We start from the raw sequence: 15751 nt of genomic DNA on the forward strand, positions 1-15751 counted from the left end.
GCAAAGCTGAGCGTAAATGGCGTAAATCTCACAGTCCAATGGATTTCTTTACATATAAGAATATCTACCAGTACTATAGTTATGCCCTGGAAACTGCCAAACAAACATATTTCCAAACTCTCATTTCTGCTCAAGCTTCTAACCCAAAACGACTTTTTAATACATTTAAATCCCTTCTCAACCCTCCCTCACCCAAGCCACCAACCACTATCCATGCACAAGATCTTGCTTCCTACTTCAGGGATAAGATTGACAAGATCAGAGATGAATTGGTATGCTCCAACTCGGTTGGTGATATGCTCAATTCCATACCTAAGCCCTCTGAAGCATTTGCTTCATTTGATCCCACAAATGAAGATGAAGTATATGCACTTTTCTCTGCCTCCCACTCTACTACCTCTCCTCTTGACCCTATACCCTCGCAAATAAGTAAATCTCTGTCTCCTGTGCTCATTCCAATCTTAACTAAAATCTGTAACCTCTCTTTCTCTACTGGTGTCTTTCCTTCATTGTTCAAACAAGCAGTTATTACTCCGATTCTGAAAAAACAGAATTCTGATCCAAGCTCTCTCTCAAACTACCGTCCCATTTCTCAACTTCCATGCACCTCCAAACTACTTGAAAGACTTGCTTATACTCGCCTCACACACTTTCTTAACTCACACAACTTAATGGACCCGCATCAGTCAGGCTTTCGTGCCCAACACTCCACAGAGACAGCACTGACTAAAGTTGTGAATGATCTGGTCACTGCTAAGTCTAAAGGCCACTACTCACTACTAATTCTTCTAGATCTCTCTGCTGCTTTTGACACTGTTGACCACACACTTCTCATACAAACACTACAATCCATAGGTCTTAAAGACACAGCCCTCTCTTGGTTCTCATCCTACCTCTCTAACCGCTCCTTTAGTGTTCGTTTCTCTGATTCTACCTCCTCTTCGCTACCTCTTTCAGTTGGAGTACCTCAGGGTTCAGTTTTAGGTCCCCTGCTTTTCTCAATCTATACCTCATCTCTTGGCAAACTAATCAGCTCCTTTGGATTTCAGTATCATCTGTATGCGGATGATACTCAGCTCTACCTATCCTCCCCGGACCTGTCCCCATCTGTATTGAGCCGTGTCTCTGAATGCCTTTCTGCTGTTTCATCCTGGATGTCATTTCGCCACCTCAAACTTAATATCTCAAAAACAGAATTAATTATATTTCCGCCAATAAATAGTAGTTACCAACCTGATATCTCTATCGCTGTTGAGAAGATGACAATCACTCCTACCTCTCAAGCTCGCTGCCTAGGTGTTATCCTTGACTCAGAACTTTCCTTTGTACCCCACATTCAATCTGTCTCAAAATCATGCCACATGCACCTAAAAAACATATTTAAAATTCGCCCTTACCTTACACAAGACACTGCAAAAACTCTAATCCATGCTCTCATCATCTCACGCATTGATTATTGCAATAGTCTCCTTATTGGCCTTCCCCAATACAGACTCTCACCACTACAGTCCATTATGAATGCAGCTGCAAGGCTAATCTTCCTAGCCAGACGTTCATCGTCTGCAAAGCTACTCTGTCAGTCACTTCATTGGTTACCTGTATTCTACCGTATTCAATACAAAATTCTTTTACTTACACACAAAGCCATAAACCAAACTACACCAACATACATATCCTCTCTTATCTCAAAATATCATCCAACACGACCTCTACGCTCCTCCCAAGATCTGCGTCTCTCATCCACACTCATTACCCGCTCCCATTCCCGACTGCAGGACTTTCTTCGGGCTGCACCCACTCTGTGGAATGCCCTCCCAAGCACAATAAGACTCTCCTCCAGTCTCCAAACCTATAAGCGTTCCCTGAAGACTCATCTCTTCAGGCAAGCTTATCAAATTCCAGAACCAGTCATAGAACCTTGCGTTCTGGTGGAATCGATGCAATAAAGAATACAGTATCTATCCTTATGTATCAATGCCTATTTCCCTATAGATTGTAAGCTTGCGAGCAGGGCCCTCCTACATTTTGACTGTCTGTAAATACCCTGTTTTGTTGTTTCACTGTCTGCTATTGTAAAGCGCAACGGAATATGCTGCGCTATATAAGAAACTGTTAATAAATAAATAAATAAATAACCGTATATATTTGTACCTGATGTTATATGTCCTTTAATGTTTGTCTTACTCTCTTGTTTTGCTACATAATTGTACTATGTAAAAGATATTCTTAAAAAAAGAAAAAGAAAATAATATAACCTGAAATAGAAGCAAGAAGAAATGCAGCCAAAAAGGCACAAATGATATATATAGGAAAATATCAAGTTCTGCTGCATAACAAATGTTAATAAAGCATCTGTGGCAATGGAACATTAAGGAACAGGAATGAAGCGGAAAACCACACAAGGGGAAAATAAAATAAACGCAATGAATAAATATATGTGAAAGGACAAACAGATTTATACGTCAGGCTGTGCTTGAGCTTGAGGAAAATGCACAGAACATATGTCCTTATAGAATCACGGATAATTTGACTTTCAGTTTTCGCAGATATGAAAATAACAATACATAATACAAAAAAGACTTTGGAACTTTTCATCGAGGTTCCAGGCGTAACCTATGTTTAAGTTTTCAAGCTGTTGTAAAAATGTTACAAGGTTGGCCGCCACAAAGCTGCATTTACAACATAGGTAATGTTTGGTCAGTATTGATTGACGTGCTGCAATGGAAGTACTAGAACTAGCATACTCAGACATCCATCGAAACCCAGTATTCTATTAATGTAGAATGTGCCACCTCTCCCTACTAGTATCTCCTAAAATTGCCCCAGGCATATGCAGGATAAGGACTGGTCACTGCTAAGTGTAACAGATTCAGTTATTTCTCACACAGGAGCTTCACCCCTGTTAACAATACCAGGAACAGTTTATCGAGGGGTGAAAACATTAGTCCTGTGAGGGTTCTTTACTTCAGAGTAACTTGGTGGAAGATCTATGTACTCGAATATTTTTGATATAGTTGGTAAAGTTCCCAATCATAGGCCAATAATAATTTAAGTAGTTTGCAATTTATTGAGAAAGCCAGGCAAGTTCCTTACTGCATAACTCAGCCGCTATAAAGTTGAATTTTATTGATTTTCAACTTTTTTTTTTATATTTCAAAGGTACAGTCGAATAAAGACAAAACCTTTAGAGAATCAAAACACAGTATCCAAAACTTCAATCATAGCAAAAACATAACTAGATGAAGTAAGAATTTTGAAAAGAAAAGTGAGGGGGTTGAAAAAAGTAGGGAGGGATGCCGCCTAAGTGAATGCATTATATTTAGAGGTTCTCAAACTCGGTTCTCAGGACCCCACACAGTTTACGTTTTCCAGGTCACAAACAGGTGTACTCATTACGGACTGACACATTTTATAAGATCCATAGGTGGAGCTAATTATTTCACTTGATTCTATGAGGAGACCGGCAAAACATGCACTGTGTGGGGTCCTGAGGACCGACTTTGAGAACCTGTGCATTATATGAATAGGTAGAGCTGCTAGAGTAGAAGGGATAAATCATGGGTCTTCAACCTGTGGCCCTCCAGATGTTGTGGAACTACATGTTCCAACATGCACTACCACATTTTTCCTATAAGAGCATGCCAAAACTGTCAGGGCATGCTGGGAGATGTAGTTCCACAACATCTGGAGGGCCACAGGTTGAAGACCCATGGGATAAATGGTTGATGGCCTTGGGACAAGGATGGAGTTCGTCATAGGGATAAATTCACTCACAATCATTTTTGCCCAATAATGCATTCTTGGGTGTACAGTATGTAGTCTTTCTTTCAAAAACATACATTTATTATAGGAAAATACAGGAGTAGAATTATGATTTGAACTGCAAAACACATCTGAATTGGCAGATAAAAGTCAATACACCATCTAAATCGCAAGTACTTTTAATAGAAAAACAATAAGGATATTTACTAAATTAGTGTTTAGAAACATGGAGCAAACTCGGGGCAAAATCCATTTTTTAAATAGATTTCCCCATGTGCAGTGTGTCTGGAGAAGGAAGGCTGCTGAATGGCTAACAGGCAGGCCACTCCCAGCCAATCAGTGGTGTGTTACCATGGTAGCGGCCCTGATTGGCTGGCGCCCAGACAAGTGCAGAAACACCCATTGGTGGTTTCCCCATTGAAGACAGACTGGAAATAGACAGACAATCATGGTCAACAGTCAATAGGTCTAGAGGCTCAGAAGGCTGACACTTACATGAGATATAGATTGACAGGGTAAAAAAAGTCAACATGCAAATGGTTGATGCATGGGTTTAATGAATTTTCATTATTGTTAGATATTAGGGGAGGATTAGTGCTAAGCGCTTGTTGGAGGGTTAAACCGTGAAAGGGGACAGTTAAGGTTAGGCACTAGTGGGAGGGTTAGGTGTAGGAGACATCACTGGGCTATGATCAGGAGTGGCCACCTCTTTATTGGGGACATGCCTCTACTTCCTAAGGGATCGCTGTTCTGGGATGACTGGTGGGGGAAAGGGTCGTTAATGCTTTGGCAAGGTCCACAACCTGTGGCATTACCCAGTGCCCAGTGCTGTTTCTAAAAATATGGGAACACCTACATGTCTACACTTGAGGAGACCAGGAAATAAATGAATTGAACATGTGTGTTATATACGCCAAATAAGTTTCATGACAACCAGGGCAGGCGACAGGGGGTGTCAAGGGGGACACCTGTACCGGGCCCCAAGGTTCTGGGGGGCTCAGGGTCTGTAAGCATATCTGCAGCAGTGCAGTACCTAGCAATGGATAATAAAGGCACCCGCCTGGATTCCTGTAGGGTACTTGCCTGGAACCCCCTCCGGTATTAGTGAATACTAATTATGTTTATTTTATAACAATAAAAAAAAAAAACGTTTAATATGCAGTGGGCCCCCCAGATATATCAGTGTACTGGGCCCCAAGATTTCTGTTGCCAGCCCTGATGACAACTACTGCCAGTTATTTACATTTTACATCTAAAGTTTATTGAAAGTCACTGTGAAAGGTAAAAGCAATATAAAATATGATGAATAACATAAACAGTGTAAAGCTAATATAAATAAAAACAGAGACATGATGCAGTGATTAATATTACGGAAGAGAGGAGGGAGTGACGTGGGAAGGAGTACACCACAATATAAAACAACAACATCAGATAAACAGTTGGGAATAAGGCACTCGTCACCTCCCTCGTCACTACAGCATTGTTAGTATCACAGAACATTTCAATGTGCATAGTATGCAGTATCAACATAACCACACTGAGGTGCAGGACCAACTCTGCTCTAGTACAGCCAGCAGCCACAAGAGTAATTTCCTGTACCATCATGTCATTGTGTTTTTAGATATAATATCTCAATTTCTAGATGAACATTCAAAGACAGATAACATTATAACTAACTCAAAAACATCACATTATGGTAGACGTTACTGCTAATAAAAAGAAAGCTAAAAACACAAAAGTGCATGTGTAGGTCAAATAGGCAATTTGATATCGCATTATAGTACAGGTTTACAAACAACAATTATTTCATGTACAATACACTGCTGGTGACTATTCTTATTCTTCTTCTTCTTCTTCTTATTATCATTATTATTATTAATTATAAAAAATGTGAGGCTGTGTGGACTGTACTGAGGGGATGTCTGAAGGTTATGTGGTGGTCCTGGAATTTGATAAGCTTGCCTGAAGAGGTGGCATTTCAGGGAATCTTGAAGGTTGAAGGTTGAGAGGGCATTCCACAAGAAAGTCCTGCAATTGTGAATGGGAGCAGGTGGAAAGTGTGGATGAGAGACACAGATTACATGAGAGGTCGGAGATAGTTTGAGCTAAGCAAGGAGGTATGTTGGCATTGTGGCTACATTTAAATGGATTGTAGTGGTGAAATTCAGATTTTTTTTATTAAATTTATTTTTTTATTAAGGATTGAGCATATTTATAGCATAGTTTACAATCACAGTGAAACTTATGGAAATAGCATATTGGTAACATGCTTTTTTTAAAATTAAATACATAGATCTAGTTAACATTGAGAAAGCATGAAATTCCAACACAATGTCATCTGAGGGCGGACACGACCCAAGCCATACCACCATTCAAACAGTGGACGTATTTGTTGGGAAGTCTATCGGGTTGGGTCCAGTGAGGACCAGGTCTCGTACCACTGGGTGGAACGGAAGCATTTGTGGATTTGTGACTTTAGATCATTGGACATCAAATCTATAAAGCACTCCCATATTTGTAAAAACTTTTCCATACGCTCTTCTTTTTGGAAGGAGGACTCCACCCACGCCATATGGATTATATTGAATAGCTTAGCTCGAAACAGGGGTATAGAAGGAGAGTCCCTATGGATCCATTGATGTAGTATACATTTGCGGGCTACCGCTGATATGATAAGCATCATCCTTTTGCTCTCCTGTAGAATTGGCATTCCCATAGGGAAAACGCCCAGGATTGCCGGCTCTGCCGACAGTGGAAAACAATTTAGTAAAAATGTAACGAAAAATCCCTGAACCTGTTTGCAGAAACGTTTAATGATAGGGCAATCCCACATGAGGTGTTGGGATGTAGCGTTAGTACTATCACATTTTGGGCAGGTGTCTGTCTCTGAGACACCCATTAAATATCGTAGATGTGGGGAGAGGTAACCATTATGGTAGATATTATAAAACATCTCTCTGTACATTGAAGCTGGTAGCATTTTCCAAGAGTATAAAAAGGAATGTAGTAGATGTTTTAGTGTGAGTTGAGGGAATGTTTGCAACCATGTGGATAGGCCAATGCGTATTGTAGAATGGTCCATTTGTGTATAAAAGGGTCTGGTAATAAATGGAAATTGCTTTCCTGTCAGAGGTAGGTTTGGAGAGCAGTGTGTCAAATTCATTTGTACGATCTGTAGGTGATATATACCGAGGTATTGAGCTAGTGTAATGTCGGACCTGGTAAACCGCCAGTGCTTGTGTGGCAGGGAGATCATATTTGTCCACCAAAGCCTGTGCCATCAATGGAGCTGTGGCCGTGCTATCGACAATGGCCCGAACATGTAGGATTCCCTTGAATTTCCAAGAAATAAATGGGTGCATTGCCGAGCCATCCTCGAAATCAGGGTTGCCCAGAAGTGGGAGCAACAGTGAGTGATGGCTATTTAGATTTAGCTTATGTCGTGTGGGCGCCAGACAGTCCATGCCGTCATCAGAAGGGGATTTTGTGTGATATGATCTGTGAGTTCCTTTTTATGGCAGTGTAAAAAGGAAAGTAGGTGTTGGTTTGGTAGAAATGACTGGTCAATGTCAGTGTCTGTATGGTTGGAAGTGACGTGAATCCAGCCCAGAGATTCACTCCTCCATTAGAGACTGATTGTTGTAGGTTAACATAACTTGGTCGTTTAGTTTTCCAAATGAATTTGCGAAACATAGTATTGATGATTTTCTCATCGGAGGCCATTAAGAGAACTGGTTGCATTTGAATCGGATATAGTAGTTTAGGGAACGTGATAATTTTTAATAAATGAACACGTCCCAGATTTGAGAGCATAAGATGTCTCCAGTTATCCAGTTCTGCAAAAAAAGGTTTCAGTATTTAAGTGATATTGAGTCTATAAAGGTTGGGAATGTGTTTAGGGATGTATACCCCTAAGTATTTTAGCGCGGTCGAGCTTATGTGGCTTTCCCCTGCCCAATTTACGGCAAGTTTGTGGGCCTAGGTATAGGTATAAGCCTTGAGATTTATCTTGTTTTATTTTTTGTAGGATAGGATAAAGGGTGGATTCGGGGTGTGCTATATATAGAAGGAGATTGTCTGCAAAGGCCATGACTTTGATTTCACATGACCCCATGGGAAACCCTTGAAATGTGGTCAAAGATTGTAGGAGACGTAAAAGGGGGTCAAGTGCAATGTTGAATAGTAGGGGGGATAGAGGACATCCTTGACTTGTCCCTCGAGCAATCGTGATGGGATGGCCACGTTGTCGGTTCACCAGCAAAGATGTGCTAGGGGAAGTATATAGGTATCTAAACAGTTGTATGAACTTGTTGGCAAATGCTCGAATTGTTAAAATTTTCTGGAGGTGTTTCCAAGAGACAGTGTCGAAAGCTTTCTCAGCGTCTAGGCTGAGAAGCATCGAGGGTGGGGTGCTTTTGTTTAGGCAAGTCTTCATCACCGTAGCCAATGCCGTGCGATCACCCCTTACCGAGTATCTATCACGTGTAAAACCTAGTTGGTTAAAGGTTAGTATTGTGGGTAAAATGGAAAGGAGATGATTTGCCATGATTTTGGAGAAGATTTTCATGTCTTGATTGATAAGAGTTATTGGTCTGCAGGAAGTTACCAGTTCTGGGTCTCTATCAGGTTTCGGGAGGTGTATGGTTTGAGATTTGGTGAACCCAGGGAATGGGATTTGGTCCAGATGGATTTTTTGGAACAGATTAGTTTGTGTGGGTATTATATGTGGTTTGAGTATTTTGTAATATTCACCCATGTATCCGTCGGGGCCTGGGGATTTACCTATGGGGAGTTGGGAGATTACCGTAGAAACCTCTGTTATATCTCTATTTAGACATTCTTGTTGGTCTTCTGTAAGTTTGGGGAGAGTAGCTTGTTCTAGAGATTCTGATTTTGTTAAGACCTGTAAGTAGACAATCAATGTGGGAATGGTGAGAGAATGGATTAGTTACTTCAGTGTCCTGTATAAAGTATGGTTCTATTTTGAATAAGTTTTTTAGATTAATATATCATTATTTAGTTACAGATTGAACGTGGCAAACAAAGGACAGGTCATAGTCAAGTATGATACTTATGCAGAAAGCCTGAGGTGTAGGGTTAATTTTTGAGTTACTGTATCAACAGTGATAGAGATACCAGGTTAGTATCTACTATTGACTGTTGGAAAATAAGATTAATGTAATTCAGGGGCAGATTTATTACACTCGGTGAAGTGATAATGTGGCTGGTTTTTATCACTGGCCAATCAGCTCCTAACTGTGAAGTTTCAGGCTTGGTTTGAAAAATGACAGGTAGGAGTTGATTGGCCGGTGATAAAAACCAGACACTTTATCACTTCACCGAGCTTAATAAATCTACCCCATAGTAACATGGACCAATACAGGTGGTGACAAATCTGGGGGACACCATACCATGCTTAGCTACAGTACCTGTTTGTTGGGAAAAAAAAGAGAATGTGAGATACAGCAGGTAGGAGGCACATTTATACTGTAGTGCTTGCTATGTATACTGTAGGCTCTAACTGCTTTGTGTAAGTTGTCATAGTATGTAATTGTGTGCGAGTAGTTTATGGAGCCTGAGTTTCCATATGCCCTCTGAACTGATGCTTACTGCATGTCTGTAGACCAGCTGCTATGTTCCGAATCGGTTTCCATAAAGAGCTAGCAAGTCATCAAGATACAAACACAGACTGCAGTCCAAGCCATCACAAAGTGTGCACACCACCATTATGCATGGTCACACCGAGTGGGGAATTCACAGGAGTCACTACAAAGTTACTTAAACTGGAAAGGTGGGTGGAAAGGAGGAAAATGCAGTGTAACGTTGATAAATGCAAAGTAATTCATTATGGGAACAAAAATGAACAAGCTACTTATAGGCTGAATGGAGAGATTATAGAGAATTCTGCTGTAGAGAAGGACTTGGAGGTCATCCTAGATGAAAAATTGGGTAATAGTGCACACTGCTCAAGTGCAGCAGCAAAAGCAAACCGGACACTGGCATGCACTAAAAGGGGTTTGGACTCAAGGGATGCCAATGTGATAGTGCCTCTTTACAAGGAATTGGTGAGACCACACTTGGAATATTGTGTTCAGTTGTGAGCACCGAACCTTAAAAAGGACATAAATGAATTGGAACAGGTACAGAGAAGGGCAACTAAGCTAGTAAAAGGTCTTGAATCACTAGAATACAAAGATAGGTTAACCAGGCTGAATATGTTTTCACTGGAGAAACAGAGGTTTACAGGTGATTTGATTAGCATGTTCAAATACAGGATTGGGAATCATATGGAACTGGGAGATGATTTGTTTACTAATAGGCCTATACTTAGGACACGCGGGCAGGTACTGAGGCTCAAGGAAAAGAAATTCCGTACTGAATTAAGAAGAGGATTCTTTACCATTAGAGCAGTACAATTGTGGAACTCCTGGATACAATTTTGGCCACTAAGGGAATCCGATAGATATGACTTACTCAAGTCAGTAGTTACAAGTCAAATAGGTTGAACTCGATGGACTAAAGTCTTTTTTCAGCCTTAATTACTATGTTACTATGTGTAGTGCATCTGAATCACTGGGTTCCTCTTACCTTTTTCCCCTAGAAATGCCACTAAAATTTTACAGTAGCAACAGTACATAGCACCATGTTACCATGGTGAGCATGGACATACTGTAGCTCTAACCTTCCTGCCAGTCTGAGCAATGGTACAGTTCCCTCAAATAGCAACTCTACCCCACCATGTTCCTTAATCTCTTATAGACGTAAGCTTGTGAGTAGGGTCCTGCTAACATTTTTGGCAGATATCAAATTACCTGTGGGAAACTGTCCGGCAGGGGATATTTAATTAGCCCCAATAAGCCGATGCATGCCACAGCTTATATGGGGTTTTGTTTCACCTGAATTAGTTAGGCAAAATGAAATACCCGATTGCATCATATGAAGGTCTAAATACATTAGGCCGACATCAGAAATAGGTCCACATGAGCTTTTTTTTTTGAGCCAACGTGTGCCGACAGGCGGTATTTAATAACTTACCATGCACTACGGTGTGGTGGGAGAATATAACAGTGTGCGCAGTGGCATAATTAGACGCTGCCTATGTCCACTATGTCAACATTTGGGACAAAGACCCTTGAAAAACGCTTGTTGACCTTTTGACCATTGACCTTCCTATTGTCGACCTAATGGTTGTGTTAACCTTCCGACCTATTTTAGGTGTCAATCTAAGCCCCATCGACCTTCAGTTTTCGACCCTATGACCCATAACCCGTGGAAAACCTATTGGGGTAAATTTTCTGAGATGGGAGTTATATTACGGATGGGATGTTGCCCATAGGAACCAATCAGATTCTATTATCTTCTAGAAGGTGATAAATGAATAAGAAGTAGATTCTGATTGCTCTACATCAGGGGTGGACAACCCGCGGCTCTCCCCCTGTTAAAGTGCGGCTCCTCCTCTCATATATTAACCCCTTGAGTGGTGGGTTTTGCTGGGGCAGGACAAACCTACCAGGGCAGGTTTGTCCTGCCCCAGCAAAACCCCTCACAGGACGTTGTAAGCCCCCCCCTCACCTCCGCTCCGGCGTTTGCTCGCCGGAGCTTCCCTGCCGATGCTGCCCCCGCTGCCTTAGCCGCCTGTCACATTCAGCAGTGACATCGGCGGCAGGCTGGGGGATTTTCGCAGCGGGTGGGGAGGACTCGGGTGTCTGAGCTCTATATAAGCAAGCAGAATGGGCGGCACTCCCCGGCGTTTTTTTATAATAAGCACATATGAATTATCAACGTTTCAGGTGCATTTATTGGAGCACTTTTCGTCAGGATACAAAAACGATACTTCCAAATAGACCATGCCCCTGTTTTTGGCGCATGCGCATGTTGTTGGCTCTTTAGCTTGACTACAGATATTTTTCGGCTCTTTACCTCTGACTGGTTGGCCACGCCTGCTCTACATAGTATAGTGGTCAGTGAAATGCTGAGTGGTAGGCGTGGTCATGCAGTACAGACAGAAATAGTTGCTACTGGGCGCCAAGCTGAGTCTTTGTCAAAGACTCAGCTTGAATATGCAAATCTTACAGGTTTTTAAAGATGCTATGATCTCATTGGAACACTTTCTGCTGTCATATTTCCATGAAGCCAAACCTTACCCCTTCCCCAGCAGCTTTATCACAGCTTTAATCCACTTGCCCACACCCTCCAATGTGACTAGCCTAGTCTACTTGGCAGATGACACAAGCATGGACCACAGTGCACCAACTATGACCAGAATGATTGAGCAGACATATTAGTCACAAAAAACCTACTTACCATGAGCTCTATCCTTAAGGTGATTGGTGATCGCGTTCAGGATATCAATAAAAGTCGCCCTTGTTACCAAGCAGGCATTTTGCCTAAAAAAGAAAGAAATAAGTTAAGTACAGAATATCCGTTTTTTAAAGACACACGGAATGGTTTATGTAACGATGACAGAGGCTGTATTCTTATATAACAACGACAGAACATAATGTGAAACTGAATTGGTTTCCCTTCCCCTGTGGCCATGAGATAAATATACAGGGATATACAGTGAACGGTTCTCTGCTTTTAGTGACCAAACATATTATTTCAATGTAATTTAATCTAGGCCCAGCGCATATGATTTTGATCAGCTGAAAAACTAAACCAGCACTGGAAAATCACATTACACTGATAATTAGAGGGGTTTGGAACGGTCACGTTGTCATTTTTAAAAAAGATAACAAAAACACGCCAAGCTATGGATAATTTAAATTAGGGCACAGTTTTACTTCTTTTAATAGACTATATGACCAGGCTATGAAAAGTCTACAGACACTTAAGACAGCTCACATGTAAATTCTTAGTCTGTAAGGCTTGTTACTAACATACATACTGTATGCACGGAAATGAAGCAACCCATAGTAACTAACTAGATTATTGCAGTAATTTCTCCAGCACAGTTTAGAAGATGAAAAGAATCACCTCTCTCAGTGATGGCTAACCTTGACACTCCAGCTGTTGTTGAACATCCCAGCATGCCCTGCATCAGTTTTAGCATGACCAAATAGTAAAACTGTAGCAGAGCATGCTGGGACGTGTAGTTCAACAACAGCTGGAGTGTCAAGGTTAGCCATCACTGACCTATCTGGTTGCTATGGATCACAGCTCAACATCCTGTACTATTATTAAGCTTCCTCCATATGTAGTCATACCTCCCACATGTCCGAATTCTTGCGAAATAGACACTTTTTTTAGGGGGGGGGGGGACTGCCCGCTGCTCCACCCACAAGCATTGGTGTCCTGAGGGAGGAGGGGGGTGTTTGAGACGTCCCCCGTAACTGTGCATAGTTTCTATTCACGGGAGACATATGGACTGGGGGCATGTCCACAGCTCACAAAGCAGTGGGCATTCCCCCACAGTGACGGAAATTAGAGGGCATGGCTTTCAACTGTGTCATCCCTTCAAAGCCACGCCTCCTTTCACATAGGCAGAGCCCCTTTATCAGGGAGGGGCTGATTCGCCATGCAGGAGTCCCAAGTTAGGAGTCACTGCTGTTGGGAGGTATGTGTAGAACATACACAAATATATACACACAAACTAAGATATTTATACAGAGGTCATGGGTTCAGTTTCCAACACTGTTCCAAACTGTGTGACGTTTGTATTTTCTACACGTATTTGCGTGGGTTTCCTCTGGGTACTTCTCCTACATTCCAAAAATATACTGGTAAGTTAATTGGCACCCAACTAACATTAAGGGGGGTATTCAATGTCAGGGGAACGGCTGTCGAACAAGCTCGACAGCCGTGTCCCTGTCCCGTTCTCATTTTGATCGCCTGGAGCTCGGCAGTCGGGATTCAATGTCCCCGCTGCCGAGCGGCGAGAAGGGGGCATGGCCACGAGTTGATGACGAAAATAGATGAGCTCCGGCCAGGAGCTCGCCTATTTCCGACTTTTCTCGGCAGAACGAGCCCGACAGCTTGTGCTGTCGGGCTCGTTCTGCGCAAAACCCCTGTTCAATGCTGTCGGGGAAGACAGCATTAAATAGGGCCCCGCAGCCATCTCCCCCGTCGGGAGATGGCTGCGTGTGCACGACAAAGATTGAATACCCCCCAAAGTCTGCGGATACTTTTCTGACACTTCCTGCTTAAAACTAAGAAACTCAGAAGGCTTGTGAAGCCCGGCTTTCATGGTCTGTATTCATGCTGAAAATCAAGATCAATAGGTACTGTAATATAGATTGTAAGCTCCCCTGGGGCAGGAACTGATGTGATTGGGTGTAGCACCAGTTATCAGTCGTAACTAGTGGTAACAAGAAGATCACTAATTGTTAAATCTGCCTCAAAGTATGGAATCTGCCTAAAAATGCAAATCCAAAAGTTTAGTACTAAACATCATTTATTTAAATGCACACATATATACAGTACATTTTCACAACGTCAAATGCACAAGGAACAATAGCACAACATAGTGTGAAACTGAATATTCCAAAAGGGAAAAGCCTCAACACAGATGATTGTGGTAATAATTACCATCACTGCATCGGAATGGCTGCTAGATCTCCCCACTGGAGTCATTTAGAACAGCCAATTACAGATGTTGTAATATGTATAATGTTACTAATCAGGCATTAGAGTTGTGTCATCTTTTGGAGTGAATGCCGTTAGGACAGGGTGGTCTGTTCCATCTATCCACTATAACATAACATACTTTCCATTTGGCATATATTAGAATTTATGGTACTTATGTAGTATCTGGGCGTCCTATTTAGAAATCGGGTCGGATCGGTAGCATCGCATCGCATGCGACCAAATCGTATGCGATGCGATGGTCCCGATTTTTCCATAGGATTCAATGTTAAAATGGCCTGAGTCCATTTTAACATAGAATTCAATGGGGGAAAAGGGGTCCTTTTCCTTTCCCCACTATCCAAGTAGGCATGGAGTTGGATATAAACCTGTGGCGAGCGTAGCGAGCCACCAAGCCCGAAGCGTGGCGAGCGTAGCGTGGCGAGCGTAGCGAGCCCCGCGAGGGGACACAGAATACTTTTTAAGAAATCTGCGTCCGCTCGCCACGCTTCGGGCTCGGTGGCTCGCTGCGCTCGCCACGCTTTATAAAATCAACTCTATGCCCACTTGGATAGTGGGGAAATGAACAGGACCTTAACGTTAACATTGAATCCTATACAAAATCGCATCGCATGCGATATCGAATGCGATTCAATGCGATTTTGCCGAAAATCGCGTCAAATCGCATCTGATTGTATGCCTTAAGGTAAGGCATACAATCAGAAAATTGGCAGCCCAGATACTACATAAGTACCGAATTTATTACTAACTGAAGCTCACTTAGCACTCCATTCAGAATTAAGTGAATGTGGCTCAGCCCAGACGGGATAACTCTTGCCCAGGGTCAATAACCTTACCTGTAAGCATCCAGTTTTATCTCAATCAAGGGGACAGATGTATTAAGCCTGGAGAAGAGTTAAAGTGGAGAAAAAGCACCAGCCAATGAACTGTGTTTGAAAATGACAGTTGGGAGTTGATTGGCTGGTGCTGTATCTCCACTTTATCTATTCACTAGGCTTAATACAACTGCCCCAGTGTATCCAATTATGCACTACTTGGCAAAAACCTGAGCTTTTTCAAGAGGCAGACTATAGACCTATAGGAACATTCAATAAGGCTAGAAGAGTAGTCATTAATGCTTTTATAAATGTTACTCACAGCTCTGTCCTAATTGGTTGTGAAATTCCATTTCCATAATTGCGAGAAATAAGTATCATCTGTAAAACTGGGCCTGCACAATGAGTTTATAGATACCGGCTACAGTATGAGAAGGGGAGATTTTTGCATACACATCACCTCAATAGAAGTAAGACCTCTTTTACCAACCACCTTGTTATAATCCAAGAATGACATAAAGCTGGGGTAGCCAATCCTAGTCCTCGAGAGCTACCAACAGTGCATGTTTTGCAGGTCTCCTCACAGAATC

General features: G+C 42.0%; 1 protein-coding gene across 1 annotated transcript in view; it reads right to left on the minus strand.

Moving 5' to 3' along the window:
• THADA (THADA armadillo repeat containing) overlaps positions 1-15751 on the minus strand; it is a 544422-nt gene that overhangs the window by 129688 nt on the left and 398983 nt on the right. The window contains exon 31 of the mRNA XM_083175704.1: positions 12067-12149. Coding sequence (XP_083031830.1) covers positions 12067-12149 — 83 coding nt within the window. The remainder of the gene's footprint in view (positions 1-12066; positions 12150-15751) is intronic.

Source organism: Crinia signifera, chromosome 3 (assembly GCF_055691185.1).
Source record: "Crinia signifera chromosome 3, ASM5569118v1, whole genome shotgun sequence".
NCBI classification, from domain to species: Eukaryota; Metazoa; Chordata; class Amphibia; order Anura; family Myobatrachidae; genus Crinia; species Crinia signifera.